Source organism: Onthophagus taurus, chromosome 3, assembly GCF_036711975.1.
Source record: "Onthophagus taurus isolate NC chromosome 3, IU_Otau_3.0, whole genome shotgun sequence".
NCBI classification, from domain to species: Eukaryota; Metazoa; Arthropoda; class Insecta; order Coleoptera; family Scarabaeidae; genus Onthophagus; species Onthophagus taurus.
In genome coordinates, this window is record NC_091968.1 from 17,207,847 (window position 1) to 17,226,606 (window position 18,760).

The 18,760-nt window shown below is 34.0% G+C and overlaps 1 protein-coding gene across 2 annotated transcripts in view; it reads right to left on the minus strand.

The window, feature by feature from the left end:
• Positions 1–18,760, minus strand: part of LOC111428130 (Ran-binding protein 16) — a 43,887-nt gene that overhangs the window by 7,950 nt on the left and 17,177 nt on the right. Inside the window, exons 3-9 of one of the 2 annotated variants that reach the window (XM_071194947.1) lie at positions 14,047–15,103; positions 13,676–13,991; positions 13,326–13,618; positions 13,109–13,268; positions 8,639–8,829; positions 8,355–8,566; positions 8,163–8,301 (exon numbers count right to left, since the gene is read on the minus strand). In XM_071194947.1, the coding sequence (XP_071051048.1) occupies positions 8,163–8,301; positions 8,355–8,566; positions 8,639–8,829; positions 13,109–13,268; positions 13,326–13,618; positions 13,676–13,991; positions 14,047–15,103 (2,368 nt within the window). Of the gene's footprint in view, positions 1–8,138; positions 8,302–8,354; positions 8,567–8,638; positions 8,830–13,108; positions 13,269–13,325; positions 13,619–13,675; positions 13,992–14,046; positions 15,104–18,760 lie in introns of both variants that reach the window. The other variant, XM_071194946.1, reaches the window with a different exon arrangement.

Consider the following 18,760-nt stretch of genomic DNA (forward strand, 5'->3'; position numbering starts at 1 on the left):
AAATTGTGTGACTATATATCCGTAGTAATAATCCAAAGCACCGTAATTTGTCTGTGCAGTATTTTCTTTGAAAAAGAGACAGCAAGAACAAAATTCAAGTATGCCAAGCATTTTTCTTGCAATGTATAAATATGAAAAAGAAGAGAGTAAACCACATTGCTCAGACATTGTCAGAAGGGAATGTTCCAAAAGAAAATCGAGACGGTGGTCACGTGTCCGCTAAATCTAGTGTGAAAGACAATAAAGTAAGACAGTTTATTGGTAAACTAAAAGGAAGAGAAATTGATTATATCAGAAAAAAATTAAAAGGAATTTATTTGGCCGTTGATTTAAACATAAAAATCTATCTAAAATATACCTGAGTGAATACGATGCTGAAGTGAGTTTTTCCATGTTTAGAAGAATATTCGTGTATGAATTTAATATTGGATTTTCAAGTCAGACTTTTGCGCAAAGTCAACATCGGCAAGAAAGTAAAGTTGGAAAAGAAAACAGAGTTGGGCACCGAGTTAACAGTTCACAAGAAAAGGACTAATGCTTTGCCTAAACATAACTAAACTGCTCACTTTGAGGTTCAGCCATTGCCTAAAACGCTTATTAACAATGCGTTTTATGCACAGTAACTTAGCATGTAGGTTTTTTGTTGCGACGATAATCAGTCCAAATATATAAATTTTTTATATGGACTGAAGATGAGGCAGGTAGGGAATCAATCGAGATAAGATCGGCACATTTGAACTATCTGGATTCCTTGGATTATGAAAATATTGCGACACTTCGCCTTTTCTGCGACGGATACGCCGCACAAAACAAAAACTCGCATATTATAGACTCTTTATACTTCTGGCTCAGCTTCTCATTGTCAGAAAACAAGCTACTATCTTGTCCAGAAAGGAGTATGAAAAAATACACGAAAAAGTAGGAGTGGTGAAAAGAATAGGCATTGATTGGAGACTTTTTGATATAAAACAACTTCAAGTAGGATTGAAAAAAGCTAAAAGACTGTCACAATTAAAAAAACAGTTCTACAAAAATTTAATGATGGAAGATTAATAAAAATATCCACATTCGATAACTTCTACTTTACTACTGATTTAGAAAAATTTTAAAAACTACTTTAACCTAAAGTTTCTGAAATAGAGGTAATCATAATAGAAAAAGATTTGAGACGAGGCATTTCGGAAAAGGAGAAAAAGTCTCTTCAGCATTTACTAAATCAGTAGTTTGGTAGAAGTTGGGATGAGTTATCTGCAGCGGTATAACTACATGGACATACTTTAACTGTATATGAAGAGCATTCCCAAATTAATGAAACAGTTTAAAAGAGGGGGTTTATGTGCGAAAATTTATTTTCGAGATAAATACGATTGAAGTTTGTAGCAACTGCGCGGTAGTTTTTTACACAAATCTATCATGTATTCAATGTTACATTATTCGTTAGCGTAGTAGTTACAAGTTATGAAGTTATTAGATACAGTAATACCTCTATTAACGCATCCCATCTTACACGAACGCGGTTTTGTGATGTGTTCAGAAAACGAATTGAAAGTTGTTAAAGAAATTTATTTCGATAAGAATGATGATTCTATTTCCGAAGGGGATATTGATGTCGACATCGAAGGCGATGACCCAACCCAACCCAATTCTTTAATAAAAATCGTAATGTAAATCTGTGGATGATCTCTGCGATATTATGTAATGAAAAAGCAGTTGCTGCGATCACATTGAAAAAGCTAAGAATCAATGATCTTATTATCAAACATGGTGAGCCACCGAAGATCCAACTCAAGTACTATCATTCGACTTTGCCCAAACAGTGCATTACCCAGTACTTAAAGGCGCTGAGAAAATGTGCTGTATTTGGTATCGTCAACGAAAAAAAAAATCCAGTACAATTATCTCATAGATGAAGAGGATGACATTGGAAAAGGTAGTAACTGTGTCGTTAGTATCTTACATCATTAAGAAAAAATAATACGGTACTGGCATACCTATTGTGGAGAGTGGCTCGTGGAATGGAGAAATCCATTTTATACAATTTCCTTCTCACGGGACATACTAAATTTTCACCAGGTAGGTATTTTGGCATTTTAAATGTAAATACGCTCGAAGTAATATCGATACGTATAGAGATTTGATGAGATGTGTCACCGATTCGTCCCCCAGCGGCCATAAGAAGCCAGTTTCGGCTAAACAAGTAACATCCAGTCGTACTGGATATCATATTTAAAAGAATATTTTATTTGCTTGAAAGGTATAACTAAATATCACCACTTTATAATTTGCGAGAATGGCATAGTGAAGCTGAAACAATATGCAAATAGCGAAGAATTTGAGCAGGTCAGTCTTATGTTCAAGCCAGTGGATGAGCAAAAAATGCCAGAAAAGCTTAAATGGTCGTAAAGTCACTTGAAAGACAGTGGTATTTATTCAAGACCGTTCGGAACTTAGTAACTAATCCCAGCAAACAAAATGAACTGGCACCGGAACCGCTGAAAAAGTTGGAAAAAAAAACAAAAGATAACCGCGATAGGATAAATGAAGATATTTTGAAGGAGCAGAATGCGAAAATAAAACAGAAAAGAAAGAGACAAAAAAGGTGTTAAAGGCACCTTGCATTAAACTTTCGATGCAAATAACTCAGCCGCGAAGATAGTTGCGAAGCTGAGGTTAAGTTCATTGCACTTTACACTATTAGAATGATTCAAAATCTCAAAATCGACCTATTGACACCTAAACCCCCTTTCAGTAGTCCAGGGCACATATATTATATGACCCTAACTAGACCCTCTATTAGACCCATGAATACTACATTCTAGTTTTCAGATTTTTTAAATTCTATTGGAATTATGTTGTACAAGTTTTCTGCTAACATCTCAAAATTGAGTAATATGGATTTATCGGTATTCGCATGTTTGCTCCACAACTGCTAGCTAAGCCTATCAGTGCTGTATACGTTCCTACCAGCTGTGGCAAAGTTATTTCAGATGTTATTTTGTATTTTTATGCAACATTTGACGTCCTTCATTGTCATTCTTACCAACTGTACCATTTTTCTGAAGATTTTAAGGCTATACTATAGCGCATCATACATGATGCCATCATAAGCGGACTTGAGTTGATGAACATATTGTGCTCAAGACCCTTCCCCAAGATAGCGGAACCCACTTTGATACTTTTCCATGTAAGGAAGCAGTCTTCCATAGTTCGTATAGACATTCCCGATCATTAAGGTTTATTTTGAGAATTACTAATAATTTTGTACCTAACAGATTCGGTACTCTGTCTTTGTACCCGCTATGCATGTGACGATGCTGTGTTGAAGACATCCCAATCGTTGAAGAATACTCTTAACGTCGCAGCTATTGGTGCGACAACGGAATGCTTTCTATTTCAGGCAGGGCGTGTAGATTGAATGCACGAATCTCGAGAACGCAACCAATGCTAATAATATATGTATGAATATATGTATGTGTTATAAACACGTAACAATCTGTTAAATTTGAGTATGATTAATATGTTAAAATAATTAAAAATTAATTTTAAAGATTATAAAATCGAGCCTAAACTTGATTATTTTTAAACGATTTTTTTTCTAAATTATTATTTTTTCTTTGTTAAAAAAAACATTATAAATTAGTAGGTACTTAAATTATGTAACGTTCACAAGCTACTACCAGTCATAAAAAAATCATTAAAACTAAAAGAATCCCTCAAGCACACAAAGCATCCCATTGCAAAAGCATGCAACATCATCCTTGTCGACGTCATCAACGATAAATGACAAAGTAATCGCAAAAAGCCGAATAGTGTTAGTATAATTGTAAACAAATTGTACAGTCAGAGACGTCAGCGCAGACCCTAGCGGTAGTCAAATCAAAAAATGATATCACAAAAAAAATAATTAAAAAAAAAACACGAGGAAAAAAAGAGTACATTAAAAACTCATAATTGGGAAAAATAAACGTTTGTTTTTTTTTGTGTCGTTTTGGTTTTTTTGTTTGATTCTCTACAAACTACAAAAATTATTGTCGCCAGGCCAGGTGCAATGTGCAATCAATCGCACCTGGGGTCTGAACATTTTATATTTTATTTATTTTTTAAAACCAAATTGAAACTTCATCATTTATAGTTTTTAAAGTGTGAAAAATTAGTTTTTTTTTTGTTTTGTAAAGATCAAAGAGAAAGAGATTATTTTATGTTATGCATTTCATTTTAGAATGTTTATGCCAGGCAAGAAATTTAACCATTTAACATATAAAAGGATAATTTTAAAGTTTTCTTGATTTTAAATTCTTTAAAATGACAAGAATCATAATGAACGGATAAATCTGGCTATTTAATTTTTTTCCCAAAAGGAACTTAATTCTTTGAATTCTAAATGTTCTAATCTAAGATTACATTAATGACGACGCAATTGCAAAATTTTAATTGATGTGTAACGCTGATAACAAATTAGATGCTGGATAACAAAAATGAACTTTGATACAGAGGAGGCCAAAAATGATAATTTAGGAGATACAAGTTAAGGGGAATAATCAACATATATTAAGTTACGCGGAGAAAACAATCATAAGTAGTCTGCATGAGAAGCGAAAAATGTGATTTTTGAATTATTCTATATTTCTTGAATTCTCCACCGATGCAGAAAGGTCAAAACTGTATTATTTTATTAGCATGAAAAACAGACGAACCTAAGCCCTCCACTTCAACAGCCCATCTTCCGGAATTTGTGAGATTGTTCCTCATGTATTTCAGAAAGCGACGAACTTTTTGGGGCTCCACTAGCTACCAATGTTTGGCAACGAAGTTTGCGTAGTTTTAAAAAATAAAATAAATCTAAGCGAAATCTGGAACAATTTTACAAGCCACCAACTCGTTGTCAAATAAGATCGCAATTAAGCAACATTGCAGCATAGGATCAGAAAATCATAGATAAAAAAATGGAGGTTGTAAAATTGAAGATGTCAAAAGAAAATAATCAAACGAGGATGAATAGCGAATTGGAACATTTCCATCAACATTTTTGCACAGCTGTCATCGATTTACAACAATTACCTATTCCGTTATAAATGTAGTATGGTACAAAAGAAAACTGAAGGAAGGAAACTTGAAATGGTATCAATGCGTTTTCCAAAACTAGCAATAAGCCTATCCAAACGACCATAGTAACTACCAGATATTGACATAGAAACTGTCAAATCCTGCCAGGGAGCCGTATTTTTATGTTTGACTAACACTAAGAAGTCAATGCTTGCCTAATAAATGTAGGAAAAACAAACCTCAGGTTACCATTATAACAATGGTCTAAACTAATGTCGATAATGATATTCCAATATAATCCAATAACAGAATATCGTTTCAAATCGCTCAGGATGTTGCAAAAAATTCTTCGAGAAAATGGTATTGATATTTTTAAAATCTAAAGGCATAAAGAGTCAGCGAGCTAAAGTCACAATATAAAAAATCAGGAAAGAATAGAGATAGTCAAACCGTCGAAATCTGCGGTTGGCTACACGAATGTGTTTACAAACTCTTCCACTTGATCTTCTTTGATGGCAAATAGGATTTCATATAGACTCCTGAAGCAGAAAGGAATTGTCAAGAGAACAAGGATATCCTGAATAAACAATTATTTTATCATTAACCCAAGTTCAGTAAGTCATTTATTCCAGAAAGGAATTTGTATGAAAATTAACATTTGCTTAACCCATTAGTGCATAGTTTTAAGGGACGATTTGCAAATTCATTTTTTCTATAACAGATCATAAAATTAAAGAAAAAAAATTTATTTAAAATTATACGAAAATTTTTATTGGTAGAGGAGACCAAAATGTTCGACATCTGTATCAATGTTTCTGCCAATGTGATGAATATTGTTTTTAAGACAAAAATCATAAAGCCAGTAACCCACTGGCATTATCCAAGTCTGCTACTGGTAACTTATTATAACCTGATGGGTTATTTGGTATACAGAAACTGAGTTTCTAAACTCCTAAATTTCCTGAAACACATATATGCAAACGCTACACTTCAAGTTAAAATTAACAAAGATCTAGCAACCAATAAAATTCAAGTTAAGAGAAGTGTATACCAGTGAGTCACTGTTTCCCCAAACCTCTACACCTAGGCACTCGAAAACACCCTCAAGCCACTCTCATGGGAAACCAAAGGCATGGATGGGTTAACTTGGATGGGACCTATTGAAACCATCTACACTTTGCAGAAGATGTCGTCATAATCACCAACGATGTCCAAGAAATAAGTACAGCGACCAAAGGAGTGGGGCTAAAGATGAACTTTATCAAAACAAAACACGCAGACTATAATTGACGTGACAAATTAAAACACATACCGAGAAACAAAGATATACCAATAAGCCTCAAGCGTAAAATATATGACTCATGTGTACTGCCAGTGGCGACCTGCAAACTGGAAACCATCGCGATTACGAAAAAAGGAGTAAACCAGTTGCAGATTATGCAGAAAAGAGCATAAGATCGAGCTATGCTTGGTATCAATTTGAGATAAAATCAAAAATAAGGATATCTGCCGGAGAACTCGTACATAATCACTGTAGCCAGACAAAAAAAAAGCTAGATAGACTGCGAGGGTGACGTACTAGCGCCCAAGAATAATAAAGCGCACCACATGCAGACCACTAACATACATTTACTGTGATAACTTAAATTCTATTACCAGTTTGTGCCTGTTTAATCTATAAAGGCCATTAGACAAATCTGCCGTATTCTTTGGGATGCTGTAATAAATATGGTATGTTGCTGTTTTTTTTTATTTTTTAGAATTTTAACATCTCACGAGGCATGGCCATGATCGAAAATGATGAAGATTCCAAAGTTGCCCCATTATATGACAAACTCAATACAGGCATGTATTACCTCAACATAGACCAAACTGTTACAATGATTCAAACCATGATTTCGTGTTCAGAAGATTATAAGTAACATAATCTGTGAAAAGCTCATCAGATATAAGTTATGTCTTGGCATGACACGTTTGGGATCATCAATTGGTTTAAACCATATCAAAAGATTCCAACCAAAATCAGTAGAAAATATAGGATGGTTTTCTATATTAAATAGCAGCCTCAGTGGTTCTTGAATATGTTGACTCTGACTACGAAGAAAATTGTTGAACTTTTATTTGTTTTTAAATAATTTTTTCTATTCCGCAGCATTGCTTGAGCACATAACAAAAAATGAGCCCTGTTTCAAGCAAATACGGTAGGGTTCAACGCTCAAACCTAAACTAAGATTGTGCAGGATTGGTATTCAATGCAAAAAGTGAATTTTACTGGTATGCCACAGATTAGAACATAAGGGCACATCCACAGAACATCCAGCAGACCAGAACTATGGGCTAACTGGCATCCAGGACGACGACTGAGATGTTTACTTACCCATTTGGAAGTAAACTTTTCTATAAACCAGGCGTAATTCTTATAATCAGAATTAGTGATATTATAATGAGTTTTTATCTATAACTTTTATATCAATTCTTTTGTCTCCTCCGTTTGAGTAGAAACGAGTCGATATGGAACAACAACAAAGGTGTAAAGATCTTAAAGGACTTTCATCATAACATTTGTTATCTTTATGATTTTAACACCAATAGTTTAAATTCAACAAAAGGCTGCAGCACTATAGATAGATTAGAAAATGTATTACACATACATATCAACAGAGCCAACAACAAAAGTTGTACTCTATGTCTGCTTTCTTATTTCTTTTTACGATTGTAAATTCTGTTTGATGATTGTGTTACCAATTAAATAAAAACAATATGAACAAGAAGGTTGTTGTTATTAAATCCTTTTCAAAATTCCAACTTAATCATGTAGATTTAGCTAATTAAACCTTATTTTTATGAATCTTAAAATTATTATGTTGTTTTTTTGACTAAACCAGTCATACATATTAATTCAATTTAAAGAATTTTTTTGTTTCATATAAGATAAAAACATTGTATATAAAAAATTGAATGTTAAATAGTTAAAATCGAAAAAGAGAAGAATAGAAGATATCAGTCAAGAAAATGATAATAAAGCAAACATCATGATGAAGTTTCGTTTTTTTTTGTTTAATATTTGTGCTGCTTTGTCCCTGAGCCGTACAGACCTGTGTAGTTATTGAGTTGCGCACCTAAAGCCGTGAGGCCCTCCGATATCGACGAGAGAAGGTAGAGAAACACGTGAGGCTCCAACGTCGATAGGAAACTCATGTGATCCTGAGCCAGGCACTCCAACAGCAAATAATATGTTTGTGATAATTTCGGATAATCCTAAAAAATTTAATTTTGATAAAATACCAACAATTTTTTTAAATTTGTCTTACCAATAAATCTGATTGGGGAATCGACAGTAACAATTTGACGAAAATGTTTAAGGCGTTGTCGAGCGCTTCGTCCCCATACAATCTAAACACACCAAAGTTGACGTAATTGCCGCACAATGCCGCTTTAAGCATCGAAAAACATATCGAGATTCCCTTCAGCTTGAGCGGATACGTTTGGTCCTTAGGCACCTCTACATTTAATATTCTACTACCTTTAAAAAAATAGAAACAAAAGGACAAAAATTATCAGTTGCTTTTAAGACCGTTATGTTTCAATAACTTACCGTAACTACAGACTATTTTACTAGCCTCCCTGAAAAGTAAGATACCATTTGGTGACCAAACGTCAAATAATAGCCTTTGGGACCGGTTCTGTACTAGTTCAGCAAATAATTTTAGTATTGGCGTTGTCACCTGTGGATCATGGTACCATAGTTCTATTGCCCTAAGTAATATTGGTGTATAACCAGGATATCTAAATGTATGGTTAAGAAATATTTTCTTCAAAAATAGTTGTGATTAGTTAAACTGATTTTAATATTTGATGGAAATTAACTGTGTCAAGAAATGTCCCAATGTTTCGATTGAATTAGGATCGAATTAAATTAAAGGAAGCTTACTGAACAACATAGTTGCCTTGGCATGTTAATAACAAAATTAAATGCAAACAAAACGTTAAATGTTTATCGTTACACTTCACTTCTTGAGCAAAATGCTTTCCTCAGCATCTAGCCGCGACAAGTATTTGAAGCGTTGTGACCAATAACTTGAAATACTAATTTGGCTAAATTTGTTAGATCACAACAAATGATTGCACTTTGTTTAATCAATTTTAATCCAGGTCAGTTTTAATAACATAACGCTGTAGCAACAAGATTTTCCCAAATACTTAGATGTCACCTTGGACTAAACACTCTTATTTAAAAAACCACGATGCGATGTTCTGTCCTGCTCTAGATTATTTTGTTGCAGAATACTGCGCGCCACTATGGATAAACAGTCCATATACTCAAAAAATCGACACAGAACTGAACTCGACTATGACAACAGTATCAGTAGAGGAACATCTTAAAGCTACTCCTCTTCACTGGTTCCCAACGCTAAGCACTATGGCCCTTCAAACCACCACCAGAAATCTGCTGATTCATGAGAAATCTTGCTAAGGAACTGACTACAAACAACTACAACATTAACTCTAAGCGGGAAAAAGACTGGAACGCCAAAGTATCACCAGAAATAAACCAACAGATCCTCCTCAACCAAAAACCAAAAGGATTTGGAGTTCCCCGCCACTCATGGAAGGTTCTCAAAAAAGTATGTATGAGACATGGTCTGTGGTGGTAGCCTCTACAAGCTGGGAGTGCTGCCATCTTTTGAGCGTAACTGTGGAACACCAAAACAACCTCTCCAGCACATTGTGGAGGACAACATATTGTGATATGCTAACCCACAACTGAATTGGATATAAAATTTTAGATTTTGGTTGTACTTCCTATTAACTATTATGTTTTTACATATTTTATGAATTTCATATAATTTCATACTTTGTGCTTTATATATGCCATACGCTAAAATAAATATTAGACACAGCAAGAACTTCCAGCACGAAGAAACAATGTAACAAGACATATAAAATGAAACCGAGAATCAAAGAACATCCAAATCTTTGAATCAATCAATAGTATTTATCATATTCGGCAATTCTTATGGGCCGCATAAAACCTGTTATTCCAAACACGAATTACGACATTGCCTTTTCAAAAGGACTCCATCACCAACATTGCCATTCGTCAAAAGATTTGTGAATGGTGAGATGATTTCCGAAAAGAGAAGATTATGTCTCCAATTCCATCAACAAAGCTGGCCAACAATGTGATTTCGGAAGTCCATATTACCGACATGAAATATTGTGCCATATTTGCCAAGATTCATCATCGATGTGGTAACAGAGATGGATTCATAAATCAATGACTTTATCTACGTTTTAAAATACAATAATATTTAGTTACTTCAATTATAATGCAGTAGGAGTTTGTTGCGATCCGCTCGGAATATTTCCATTGAACTCCGACTTAGTACGAATGATAGGAAAATAATTCGAAACATTACATCCTTCAAAGTCACCAACGAAAATCATAGCCGTGATTCAAAAGGTGGCGGGTGAGATTTATTATATAAGCCAAGATATCAGCGGATAGAACTGTTCGTGATTTATATTACAAGGAAGAAAGTTAATGAATGATTATAGGTAGATTGTTGGTGGAAGAATTTACTAAAGAGAATATAGATTTATTAACAAACTGTCTAATTGAATGTTATAACAAAGTAAAATATGTACATTCACCAACTAATGAGATTAGTTCTGGAAAATAGTAGGATAAATAATTCAAGTTCAAGTACTTTTTATTCTGAATTATCAACAGGAACAATAAAAAAAACTATCAATGAAAGTGAGTGTATCATTAAGGAGCCCAAAGTAAATAAGAGAAATAATTGAAACACGACATAAAAACGATAGCCAAAAAAGTGCAAAAAGTCCAGTTCCTAAATTACAATCACTATCACGAGAAGAGACTCAAAAAGCAAACTGAAGAACTCAGACGACGTTAAACTATCTTTTGAACGAACCAAAAGACAGCATTTTTACAAAAAAAGAATCGATCGAGTTGATGGAAAGCAGGGATAAGATACACTTGTTTATTTCAAAGCAGGAAAAAAGTTTTTGTGTCTTAAAATATGCGTAAAATATGTACTCTATTGTAACAGTACGCAGTCTACTGACAGGAGACTACGACGACGCACTGAAGATGCCAGGTGAGATCTTGGCGAAACGTCTGCCCCTTTCGAAACAGCAAGAAGGGATGAAATCTCGGATCAATCACAACAACACATACTTCTCCATCTGTGACCGAGATAACCGGATGTGACCAATTGTATATATTGTTAGAGAATAACCGATAGAAGTGAGAGAGATGAGGGATGTTAATTGAAGACCAGTTGGACCGACTGGGAAAAGGACATTATTTTACAGCGTTAGACAAGGCTTCTGACTTCCATCAAATTAAAATTGATGAAGACTCCCTTTACAAGACTGCTTTTGCTACGTCAGATGGGCATTTTGAATATTTGAGAATGCCATTTGCATTCGCTAATGCTCCAGCCGTTTTTCGTAGGGCAATTAATTTAACGTGGGGCACTCTGAAGGATACTGCCTTAGTTTATTTGGATGATATTTTAATACCCAATGAAAGTTATGATGAGGGCTTGCAGTATTTATCTCAAGTATTAGATGCATTAAGATCTGCAGGATTCTCTTTAAATATTTCTAAATGTTGCTTTTTGTAATCCTTTATTGAGTATCTCGGGAGAGAAATATCAACTGCTGGTATTAGACCAGGATCACGGAAAATGCAAACGATAATAAGTTCTCCTTTTCTGAAAATAACATACCAAGCTGCTCTATGGTACAATGAGTTGCCGAAAAATGTTAGAAACTGTGATAATCTGCGCCGGTTTACAATATATATCAAGAACATTATATCTACAGATTAGTCATGTTTCGTAAATTTATGATTTTTAATTATCAGTTAATTAATTGTTTTGTAGCAGAGTGTGTTATGATTTATTTTGGTTGTTGTAGAGTAGTTATACTTATAAGTTTTGTTTTGTTTGTAAGTCACACTTTTCTTGTGCTGAATTATATCCTGTGCTAGATCCTTGTGATCTTTTTGGGATAATTGAAAAAAAAAATATCACCTCTTCCACATTGGACAAGCTGAGGATCAAACTTGTCGACTTTGCAACGACGAGTCAGAAATGGCTGGACATATACTGTGTAATTGCGTCGTCAGAGGCCGTCTAAGACACAACATTTTCGGTAAAGCTCTTTGGACACCTACCGACATAAAGGAACAAGACCTTGGGGCAATACTAAGGTTCATTAAGGACCTACATTTGCCCTAAACTATTGGAGGGCTAAAATTACAATACATCTGATAGGTCGCGGTAACGAGAGGGACCGCTCCTCTCAGTTCGGCTGTAATAATAGTAATAATGGTAATGGAACGAAACCCAGAAAGAAAACGTCCACGTGGAAGACCACCAAAGATCTGGCGAGATAGTTGGAACTTTTTATCTCAAGAAACGTCGCGAATTAATAATGCAAATACAATGCCGCTGAAAACAATAAAATATTGTATCTTTATACAGAGCGTTCAACAATAATTGTAAGGTGGTTGAATTTGGCGCGCTTGACTTTTAGTAACATTTGACAAACAACGTTGATGCCGGCTGGTGTTTTCGACGTATTTTTAACAATCAGTGGAGTGGTATGTTTTAATTGCTTTCAAGTTAACAAGTTTCAACATTTATTATAACAAAATGTGAATAAATATCAATTGATTTCATACACATTTTTAAATTTTGTTAATAAAGTTACACATTGATAAATTTTAAACATAAATTTTTTAATGCCTTCAGAATTTTTCCTATGATACGCCTATACTTCTTAGTTTTCTCATACCAGCCTTAAAAATTAAACGCAAACATTCTTCAATCATCAATTCAATTCAAACACCTTACAATCATTGTTGAACGCTCTGTAGTACTAGCAATTTGTATAATTAAATAAATATTAGCAAAAAGAGTATTGAGTGATACCTAAAAATGTCATTGTTATCATCTAAATTAGATATATTAACCTATTTGGATTAGAATTTGTCTATAAACCAACAAAAATATATAATAAAGGATACATCCAATCAAATAACATCATGTAGGACGTTTTGGTATTAAAAGCGAACGCAAGCCCCCTTAAATCCCTAGCTAAGCCAATTAGCGCTTTTTTCGTTTCATCAGTTGCAAACATTGAACTTTCAGCCGAACTCAACAACGATCCAATATTCTCAAAAGAAGCTTCAAAAAAATAATGATCATTAAAATTAAAAATAAAATTATAAATTATAAGTTTACCTGTTAATGGCAACATAAAACTCATAAAGCGATCCTCATCCTCGCCTAGATCGACCATCAATAATCGACCCAAAGAAGTGTAAAACATCGATCGGCAGCGCATTTCTGAAATGGCCACCGCGTTTCCCAAAAACGGAAAGTGTTCGCTAGTGTGGTTATTTAACATAAACTGGACTTCTTCGAGTTTAACTAATTTCCGAACGCACGTGTAACTAACCGAGAGGTCGTTTAATAATTGTAATGTTTTACTAATTATTTGTTCACTTCTCGACCAATATTTCAAATTTGTTATTCTGCAATTAAAAGAATGCTTTATATTTTTTGAGTTAAGTTTGTTGGTGAAACTTTACATTTTTCTAATAAAAACACTGAGTACAGTGGCCTCGTCGTTTAATCCGAGAACTTCGGAAAGTCTTCGATAAACTTTCGAGTTTTTTTGTACTTGATCGCCAACATAAATTTTACGAAATTGCTCAAAGAAACTGAGCATAGCCAGTTCAAGTTTTTCACAGCCTCCCTGCGCCAATCGGGAATCGGTCAGGTTCATTAATTGGAGGACGCGACAAACTAATTCACCGTCCATCGCGTCGTGCTCATCATTGTTGTTAAACGAAACTCTTCCACCTATTGCAGATCCTATTATGTACACTAACCACGTTAGACGACCTTAACAGAAAAAAATATATTATTACAATAATAATTAATTAATTAATTAATGTACCTTCTTGTATTGTAATTTCTATTTGTTGTGACGGACTTGATATTAATTCTTGATACGCTCTTGCAGCCTGATCAAATAATTGAACAAGTAGAGTGCAAGTTTTTTGGTATTCACACCGCCCGATAACTGAAAGTTGTTCAAGCTGTTGTTGTACCATCCCCAAATCTTCAATCGGATCTTCAAGTCCCTCCCGAACGACCACCGCCACCGATTCCAACCTCGACGTAATATAAGCGTTCGTTACTTCCGGCGTATACGTTTCCAAAAGATGAGGTTCCGTCGCTTTAACATACGGAACAGAAGACACCATTCTCTGCCATAAACTCAGTAAATAATGCACGCTATTCGGCGCAAATTGCCACATTTGTAAACTTTGAACCGTAAACTTGGCAATTAATTGTATCGCCTCTGGATAATTATCAACCATCACCAATTCACCCAATTGATAATTCGATTTTAGCCGTGCCAACAATCGACAGAACTCGTGATAATTAGCTGAATCGCTTAATCCTTGAGGATTTTGTAGGATGTGTTTCACCCCATTCACTAAATGTGTTAAAAACTTGGCTCTTTCCGTATTACTAAACAGCGATCTCCGCACGGAAGCTATTTGAACCAAACAGGAAAGAGCCAAAGAAGATAAAGTATTCGGTAACGAATGATAAAGATCGAAAAATAATTTTAAAGTGGTAAAATCAAGAAACGCCGGTCTCCAACTAGTCGGGATTTGAACGGTACACAAATCATCGGAAGATTCATCCGTGGCCGTCCCAATAAAATCAAACGTTAAACAATTTTGGGCCAATCGTAACAGTTGGGTCATCAGACCGTGTTGACTTTCATCGTTAAAATTTAGGTTTTTACAATTTTCACGAGCCGTACCCAAAAGGGAACATGATAAACGGAATATTTCGAAGAGTTGTGTGTCCCGAAATGATGATGCTATCTTTCTATGTTTGGTTAACGATCGATTTGCTTCCACTTCTGATATTTGATTCATTTCACATGTGAGTTGGGAGAGTAATTGTACGCCAATCATACAGTGTTCCACGGAACCCTAAATAAAAAAATTTAAAACAATATTAATACCTATGTAATAATAATATACACTATTAATAATAATATTATAATTTTAGTTTATTCCTAATAATAATAATAGTTTATTGGCATAAAAGAATACTACAATATAAGTAATACATTAAAATAATTAAGTATAGAGTTTGCCAAAGGGTATTTCCATTAGTAAGCCAATTTATGGCGTCCTGGTCTTCCTGGAAATCCCATCCGTTTATTTATTATTTTATGACTATAACAAAATCGCCATGGGAAAATACATTATGTTGATATAACAACCCATGGTGATATAACATGATGTTTCTATATAAAAATAATAAGAGTGCGTGATGCGCTACAATTATTCCCCCCTTCAATAAAATATTAAAAATTTAAATTAATGACAATGTTTCAGACATAAAAATAAAAAGAACGAAGAAGAAAAGGAAATCCATGGAGGGTGGTAACAATTGTCTTTATTCTGCACAAGAAAGACATTATAATAACATTGAAATAATAAGTATTTGTTAAAATTATAAAAAGGAAAATTTTACTTTTTTAGGATTTTCTTTAACAGTATTAATATCATGCAAGGTTTCATTCAACAAGAATGCTGGTTGTAAATGATCAATATGTATTGAAGTGTGGCGATTATTCTTTAGAATAACAAAGTATTTATGCATTCTCTTAATAACTTTGAAAGGACCTTCAAATCTGGATGATAAAGAATTTTTTATTCCTTGAATTTTTACAAAAACAAAATTTGATTTAAACAATTCTTTGTGTATAAAAGGTTTTAATTTTGAATGAAAGTTAGTCTGAGTTGGTCTCAAGTTTGCAAAAGATTCACGCAGGCTAATAAGAAGTTGATCTGTGTCTATCGAAGAGTTTGACTTAAGAAAGAATTCGCCTGGAAGACGAAGCGGTTGTCCAAACACAAGTTCAGCAGAAGAACATCCCAGATCTTCTTTTAAAGAAGATCTGAGTCCTAGTTTAGAAGGGTAGGTTGAAAGTACAAATACGGTCAAAACGTGCCCTATTATGAGTTAAACATATTCCCCAAATTTCATTTTCCTAGCGTTTATGGTTTTTGAGAAAAAGAAATTAAACCAAAATTTTCCGCCATTTTTGGATGGGTGTACCTCCTTAGGGGAGCCGAAGTCGCCCATGGTTCATATATCAAAGTACCCTTAAAATTCACTAAAGAATTACCCCTTGAAGTTTGTTGCAGTCATTCAGATACACCCTGTATAAAGTTGTTTGGTGATAGAAGGTGCATAATCTAAAAATATTTTTGTTTATACAGCGTGTTGCAAAAACAAAGTACAAGGTACAACTTCGTAAATTTAAATGGAACACCCCATGTTTGATTACATTTTTGAATTACCCTTAAAATTCGACATACTTTTTGTTAAGCATTACCTATACCAAAATTTAACCGTTTTTGAAATATTCAACATTTTGTGAAAAAATCTCCGTCTGCACGTGTCTATAAAAGATAGCATACCCAATTTATTTAAGACCCTACAAAGCAAACCTTTTGTAGGTTATTAATGCATAGTTACAGTAACTTCATGCCCTTATAAAAATCTGGTAACCTTCTACAGGGTGTTCGTAATACTGTACTCATTACCAGAAACTTGAAATAGCTATATCTCATTTTTTTTGAATGGAATGCCCAAGGACAGTAGAATCTAACAGGACTGCTACATCCATTGTATTTTTGTAGTCCACTACGGATTGGTTGCCCGCACTTTACGTCACACTATTTGCCACGCCTGGTAGCTGTATGTGTTTTTAGAGGTTATATGATAGACATTAATACGTCTAAAAACATAAAACTTAAAAAACAATATGAATACGTCTAGGATATAACCTCTAAAAATACACAGCAAACGCATAAACCATAACAGCAGCTGGGCGTGGAAAATGGTGTGACGTAGTTTGCGGGCAGGTTGTCACAACAATAGATGTAGCAGTACTGTTAGATTCTACTGTCCTTGGAAATGCCTCATATTTTTTTATCTTAAATTATTCGCCAAGTAATAAGGTTTCTTTTTTATAAAGCATGTCCTATACCTATTTGCAATAGTTATCAAATTATTTTCGCTTTTTACAAATTTCTACTTTAATACCCATTTGATTTCAAAAATTTTTTGTTGGTTAGCCATGAAAATAATAATTGATAACAACAAAGCAAAAAAATGCAAAAAGAAATTCAATATAAACTTTTCAAGAGATGAATTTCAGAATTTGTGGACTAGTCCAATCGAGTAATGCAAAATTATATATTAAATTTTTATATTACTTTTTATGTACATAATAAAAAGTAATATAAAAATTTTCAAAAGACAACGAAAAATATGGAATTGGCAACATATGGAAATATTTTATTAAAGTCAACAAACGGCAACGTACCATAAAAAAAAACAAAACAAAGTAACACTATACATAATTTTCAATGTGTCTGCCTTGACGTTCTTCGCACAAACGAATTCTTCTAACAAAGGAATTGCTTACTCTCTGCAGCATTTCGCAGCTTACTTCGTTAAAAGCGTTTTTAATTCTTTCCTTCATATCTTCTATGGTAGTAACAGGCACTTGATAAACTCGATTTTTCACAAAACCCCATAAGAAAAAATCAAGTTTTGATAGATCTGGAGATCTGGGTGGCCAAGAAACCAGTCCTCCCCTACCAATCAATTTATTTTGAAAATGTAAATTTAAATACTCCCTCACAGGACGACTAAAATGGGAAGGCGCTCCATCTAACTGTAGCCACAAACGCCTCACCGTTTGAAGTGGTAAATCCTCGAAAGCATTCTCCAAATCAGTCCGTAAGAAATTTTGAAAGTTCTGACCATTTACAGCTTCATTAAAAAAATATGGCCCGAATACCTTTGTTCCCATGATGCCGCCCCATACATTAAGTGACCATCTGTGTTGATGGTCTAATGCTCTCAGATATCTTAGATTTTCATGAGAGTAGTAATGAAAATTGTGACGGTTTACAAATCCATTTTTATGGAAGGTAGCTTCGTCTGTCATCAACGCATAATTAAAAAAGTCAAGTTGTTGTTGATTTTTTTTTAACGCCCAAAGGCAAAAATTCCTCCGATTTACACAATCTTCATTAGATAACTCTTGAACAAGTAGTATATGGTAAGGATGGAATTTATGTTGTTTAATAATTTTGTTGGTAGTGGATCTCTTAATGCGTAACTGTTGCTCAATTTGTCTGCAAAAAATATGCGGATTCTCTACTACGGCTTGCATGACTAACATTTCATTTTCTGTACTTGCTGCTGTTTTCTCCCTTTGTAATTTTGACTCATAATTTACATTGCCGGTTCTTTCGAATCTTTCCTTAAGTCTTTCGAATGCTAAACAATTTGGATGGCGTTCAGCTTCTAGTTCTAATTTTCATCACTTGCAAACAAACAGTAAACCATTTCTATTAATTCATCTCTTTCTTTTGCTTTATTGTCATCAATTATTATTTTCATAGCCAACCAACAAACATTTTTTGAAATCAAATGGATATTAAAGTAGAAATTTCTAAAGAGCGTAAATAACTTGATAACTATTGCAAATAGGTATTTATAAAAAAGAAACTTTATTACTTGGCGAATAATTTAAGATAAAAAATATGAGGCATTCC